Source organism: Elephantulus edwardii, unplaced genomic scaffold, assembly GCF_000299155.1.
Source record: "Elephantulus edwardii isolate Elephantulus edwardi_28Jun2011 unplaced genomic scaffold, EleEdw1.0 scaffold00019, whole genome shotgun sequence".
In the NCBI taxonomy this organism is placed as follows: Eukaryota; Metazoa; Chordata; class Mammalia; order Macroscelidea; family Macroscelididae; genus Elephantulus; species Elephantulus edwardii.
The window spans coordinates 22873081-22879522 of record NW_006399769.1 but is presented as its reverse complement, the minus strand read 5'-3'; the positions used below and the strand labels follow the sequence as shown (position 1 = coordinate 22879522).

The 6442-nt window shown below is 38.8% G+C and overlaps 1 protein-coding gene across 1 annotated transcript in view; it reads left to right on the top strand.

Moving 5' to 3' along the window:
- Positions 1–5128: 5128 nt before the first annotated feature.
- Positions 5129–6442, top strand: part of LOC102876000 (RNA-binding protein EWS-like) — an 8010-nt gene continuing 6696 nt past the window's right edge. The window contains exons 1-2 of the mRNA XM_006882397.1: positions 5129–5834; positions 5870–6438. Of these exons, the coding sequence (XP_006882459.1) occupies positions 5129–5834; positions 5870–6438 (1275 nt within the window). The remainder of the gene's footprint in view (positions 5835–5869; positions 6439–6442) is intronic.

The window sequence follows — 6442 nt, the reverse complement described above, 5'->3', positions numbered from 1 at the left end:
TGGGATCAATGTCTCTGAAGTTTAGTCGTAATGTTTCCTGACTAAAGGTGATGCATCCTGTTGAACTGGTGTGTGTTTTAGGTTCCCAACAAAAGAACATCCAATAATCAAATTATTTTATTTTCTGAAAATCCTAACTAAAACCGTTCTCTATTTTTAGACCTTACTTAAGCAGGTAGCTTATTTTTCTTCTGTGTTACTATGGCTTGCTTTACAGCCAATTAAGCCATTTGAAACCTCCACAAATCGTCTTTTGATGAAGCCTGTGCTTTCATGTATTTAAGCCTCAAGCTAACATAATTTATTTGCCTTTTCCGAAATCAAGTATTTGTGTTTCTTTACATTTTAGTCACTCAGCATTTTTTTTTTAAATCAAGATTCTGAGTTATACACATTATTCTGCCTGGAGCAGTTTGTTTTATTGTTGCTGTCATATACTTACACAATTTGAATGTATCGTAAAACCCCAAAGTAAAATAAAATAAAGGGAAAAAGACTTTGTTGCATAAGATGGTGGAAACATACTACTCAGTTTCTTCTCTTGTTATTACTCTAATTAGGCTCATAATTGCAAATGTTGGTGCAAAGAACTGACCATAGGACCCTTGTGCATGGTTATCTGGAAACTAATTCCTTTCCAAAATTACAGTTACCTCTCAGGATACCTATAATTTAATCAATCGTCATAATTTGTCCCTAGAAGGTGTTTCTTGATGTAGCTAGTATTAAAAATTAATAGAAGTGAAACTGAACAGGCAAAACAGTCCAATCAAACTACAAGTTCATAAGCTAAGTTGGAATTTGAACACTCACTTGGAGTCTGCATGAAAAGTACTGTGCTAGACTTTGAAGGGAAATATTTCATATCCACACAAATTCTTCAAAATCACTGACTAAAAGACGATCTATTGTATAATGTACAAAGTTAAATAAGATACAGTTCTGTCTCGAGAGTTTTCCCAGGCAATGTAGTTATCTATTTTTGTTGTTTTGTATCTTGAAAACCTGTCAGAAGAATTTGGATTTTAAGCAAATTACTAGATACAGAAAAATACTTGTAATTTTAGGGAGACAGAGAGAGCTATGTTGTGAATAATTAATTTGCTGATAAGTTAATTCCCATAAAGTAAAATAAAAATAAACCCTGGGGCAGCTAGGATGACTATATTGGGGATTATATTAAAGCCATTAAACAAAGCAGAAAGGATGCGAGAAGTTACTGAATACAGAAGATTGCAGGAAAGAGTTTGAAGTAGCTCTGATATATGTTAATATTTTCTGGAAAATCATTAGTAAACTTGTGAATTCATTGAGCATCAATTTTGGGGGAAAATTGTAGAGTTCCATCTGGATCTTTTTGAAGCTGTTGTTCAGTAGGATAGAATTGGCTTCAACTCAGTGTGACACAACAGGATGAGAGCTGCCTGATACTGTACCATCCTCACAATCACTGCTTGGACGTGTTTTTCACTTTGTTTTTGGTGAAAACTTTAGAGAAATTTGGTTTTTAATTAAATCATCTATACACACTTTCTCCCCTCCTTAATTCAATTTGTAATCCATGTCTTGTTCCAAATGTTTAATTGTAGTACATATAATGTTGAATTATTCATTCTTCTCAGATACTCTTTTTCTTCACCTTTTCTAACATAATGTTCATTATCTATCCATTCTTTTCCTGTTCTCCTCTTGTGTCTATTCCATTAATATAACTGTGGACCTATGAAGTAATTGTTCTTTTTTGACTGAGATATTTCACTCAGCATAATGTCTTCCAGACTCATTTATGTTGTGTTACGTTTTACAAGTTTTAATCAATTTTGGTTAAGGTTTTTCTTTTGTGTCCCTGGCCCTCTATTAAGAATTATGTACTTTTCCAGTGATTGGCCTCTCCTGATAATAGGCTAAAAGTACGTGTATGAAGTCTCACCATCTTTACCTCCAGGAAACATTCCTGTTATACTTTTCCAAAAACAGATTTTCTGGACTTCTGACACCTCCTGGTGTATTCAGTATTATTCACTGACAATTCTGATGCATTAAATATTCTTTTTTAAAATTTTTTTTTATTTTAACAGTTCCGTTTTTTATTATTATTAAATTTAATTAGTTTCAATGAACATTCACAGGGATTCTGGGCTTTCACTCCTTCATTGCCGCACCATTCTCTCTACCCTCCTCCCCAGTTTGTTCTTCTTCCCCCGCCATCCGAATGTCTGTTTTAATTGTCCAATTGCCACAGTGCTTGTCAAAGTCAGTTCTGATTAATCTCCTTTGTCGGTGTGTCCTTTGCCATTCCCTATCACTCCTCCCTGAGAGAGACTTCACCCTGAGTCATAAGGAAAAGGGGATGGCGTATTCTCTTAGCTACTTCCTGCTGAAAAGGGACGCTGTGGGTTTCAGGGTGAAGATCTTCTCTCATTACTCTAAATGGCCCCTTTGGCAGTAGGAAACACATAGACTATTATGGAGATTGATTTTGGAATTTAGATGCACTCTTATTCATTGTGCTTGGCCGTACATGCTCATATCCTTGAAGATGTATCATGGGGGTGTTGCAACCTAGAAGACACAAATTTGACTAACAAGTTATAAGTACATGAGTCAAAAATTATGGAAAAGTAAAAGAAAGGATTCTTTCATTGTTTTACAAACCCTCCCCCAGGTCCCCTCCACCATGTAGCCCTCGCTCTAGACTCCTGTGATGACAGAAGTTCCTAGTCATATATCTCTTTTAAACAGTTTTCTCCCTCCTCTGTTTCAGTGCGGTATACATTATTGAACCCATCTTACTCAGTCTCTCCCCAACCCCAAGGACAAATATTCTTAACTAACACCACAATTAAAAGGCATTTTTTCCTCTCTCTCTTCCTTGTTCATCACATAACTTATGCAAATATGTTGGAGAAAATAAACACATCATGGCTTGAGCCAAGTGGACCTTAGTTATAAAAATGAACTATAAGTCATTTGCAGTAGATTTTCAATCCATCATTTGATTTCTTGATTCTGTGTTTACTGATGTTTATTATGTATACAAGTAAGTTGAAATCTTTGACAATTTCCCCATTTTCACTATGGCATGGAGTTATGCTTCCAACACAAAGGCAGAGGGTTAAAGTTCACAAATGTTCAACAGGATAAAGATGAGCAGTCTCTTTCTATGTAATTTATTGTCTCTGAAAATTATCTGGATGATAAACTACAAGATGATCCTGACTCCATGACACATAACAGCAACAAATCATGATGTTAAAGATCTCTGGTGGCCTAATAGGACAGGAGTTCCAACCTAAAAGCAGATAATTTGAATTTATTAGCTGCTTCATGGATTTTGAAAGTGGGAACTAATTCTGAAAATAATTTTGTTCTTATTATTTTGTTTCAGTTCCTGAATTGTTTGAGTTATAATAAAAGAAGAAATTAGAGTAAAAATAGAAAAAATAAAAAAATATTAAGAATATCTTTTGTTTGATGTAATACTAATAAATATTTGGAAATATCTTTGATAGCTTAGTTCTTAGATTTAAGCAATATTTTTAGTGCATTCAAAATAACCAGATATTAAATCTCATTTTGAAATAAAATATTTACCAAGTATCCACTGCATGTGATATGACTAGAACATAAATAATTTCAAGACCACTAAAATGTAAGGTAGCAGTGATGTTAATCACATACTGCTCTCGTAGCAGTTATTGTCTCTTTGGGCTTTATTCCCAGTAGTGGAATTGTATTGGGTCAAATGGTATCTTTATTTGCAAATTTTTGAGAAAGCACCATACTGCCTTCCATAGTGGTTGCACCATTTTACACTCCCACCAACAGTGAAGGGTTCCAGTTTCCCCGCAACCTTGCTAGCATGTTATGTTTGCTGTTCTGTTTAATTTCTGTTTAAGCTTACTGGGGTGAGATGATATCTCATAATTGTTTTGATTTGTATCTCTCTTAGAGCTAAAGATTTTGAACATTTCTTCATGTGTTTGTTGCCATCTGACTGTCTTCTTTGGTGAAGTATCTGTTCATATTCTGTGCCCAGTTTTCAATCGGGTTATCTACCTTCATCTTGTTGTGGTGGTCAAGTATTTTATAAATTCTAGATATAAGTCCCTTATCTGATATGTCATTACCAAATATTTTTTCCTAGTCTGTCCTCCCTTTTTACCCTGTTGGAGAAGGTTTTGGATGGGCATAGGGATTTGATTCTTAGAAGATATCAGTGGCGGGATATAAGATCAACATACAAAAATCAGTTGGATTTGTCTTCAGTGACAAAGAGAATACAGACAACAATACCCTTCACAATAGTTAATCAGAAAATAAAATACTTGGGAGTAAACCTAACCAGAAGCACAAAGGATGTATTTAAAGAAAATTACAAAACATTACTACAAGAAAGAGACTACAAAAAGAGACCTGGAAAAGTAGACGAATATCCCATGCTCATGGATAGGAAGACACAATATTGTGAATATGACAATGCTAACAAAGGAAATTTACACATTCAATGCAATCTCAATACAAATACCAATTCCATTCTTTAAGGAGATGGAAAAGGCAATCTCCAATTTCATTTGAAATGGAAAAAAGGCCCCGAATAAGCAAAGGAGTTGAAAAAAAAAGAAAAACAAGGTAGGAGGCATCTCACTCTCTGATTTAAAATCCTACCACACTGCCTTGGTGGTCAAAGCAGTGTGGTACTTACTGGTACAATGACAGACACGTAAATCAATGGAATAGAATTGAAAATCCAGAAATGAGCCCATCTACTTATTGTCAACTGATTTTTGACAAGGAGATGAAATCAGGTAATTGGGGAAATGACAGTCTTTTTTAAAAATGGTGCTGATAAAATTGGAAAACTATCAGTAGAAAACTCAAGAAAGATACACACCTCACTCCAGACACAAAAATCAGCTCTAAGTGCATCATGAAACTAGTACTAAAACCAAGGACTGTAAACTTCACTAAAGAAAAGCTTGGGAGAACTCTAGAAGTCCTAATCCACAACATAAACAGTGTGTCAAGCATCCTGAAAAATCTATAACCATGTTTTTTTAAAAACTGAGAAGAAGAGGAAAAACGAGAGGGAGACGGACGTTGAGAGAACGAGGAGGAAGGCGAGAAAATGGCGTCCACGGATTACAGTACTTACAGCCAAGCTGCAGCCCAGCAGGGCTACAGTGCCTACACTGCCCAGCCCACTCAAGGATATGCACAGACCAGCCAGGCATATGGGCAACAAAGTTACGGAACCTATGGACAGCCCACTGATGTCAGCTATACTCAGGCTCAGACCACTGCAACCTATGTGCAGACTGCCTATGCAACTTCTTATGGACAGCCTCCTACTGGTTATAGTACTCCAGCTGCCCCCCAGGCCTACAGCCAGCCTGTCCAGAGGCACGGCACTGGTGCTTACGATACCACCACTGCTACAGTGACCACTACCCAGGCCTCCTATGCGGCTCAGTCTGCATATGGTACTCAGCCTGCCTATCCAACGTATGGGCAACAACCAGCAGCCACCGCACTTGCAAGACCACAAGATGGTAGCAAGCCTGCTGAAACAAGCCAGCCTCAGTCTAGCACGGGAGGTTACAACCAGCCCAGCATGGGGTATGGACAAAGTAACTACAGTTATCCCCAGGTACCTGGAAGCTACTCCATGCAGCCAGTCAGCGCACCTCCGTCCTACCCACTTACCAGCTATTCCTCTTCACAACCAACTGGCTATGATCAAAGCAGTTACTCTCAGCAGAACACCTATGGACAGCCAAGCAGCTACGGACAGCAGAGTAGCTATGGGCAGCCAAGCAGCTATGGACAGCAGAGTAGCTATGGGCAGCCAAGCAGCTATGGACAGCAGCCACCCCCACTAGTTACCCCCCCCAAACTGGATCCTACAGCCAGGCTCCAAGTCAATATAGTCAACAGAGCAGCAGCTACGGGCAGCAGAGTTCATTCCGACAGGACCACCCCAGTAGCATGGGTGTTTATGGGCAGGAGTCTGGAGGATTTTCCGGACCAGGAGAGAACCGGAGCATGAGTGGCCCTGATAACCGGGGCAGGGGAAGAGGGGGATTTGATCGTGGAGGCATGAGCAGAGGTGGGCGGGGAGGAGGACGCGGTGGAATGGGCAGCGCTGGAGAGCGAGGTGACTTCAATAAGCCTGGTGGACCCATGGACGAAGGACCAGATCTTGATTTAGGCCCACCTGTAGACCCAGATGAAGACTCTGACAACAGTGCAATTTATGTGCAAGGATTAAATGACAATGTGACTTTAGATGATCTGACAGACTTCTTTAAGCAGTGCGGGGTTGTTAAGATGAACAAGAGAACTGGGCAGCCCATGATCCATATCTACCTGGACAAGGAAACAGGGAAGCCCAAAGGCGATGCTACAGTGTCCTATGAAGACCCCCCGACTGCCAAGGCTG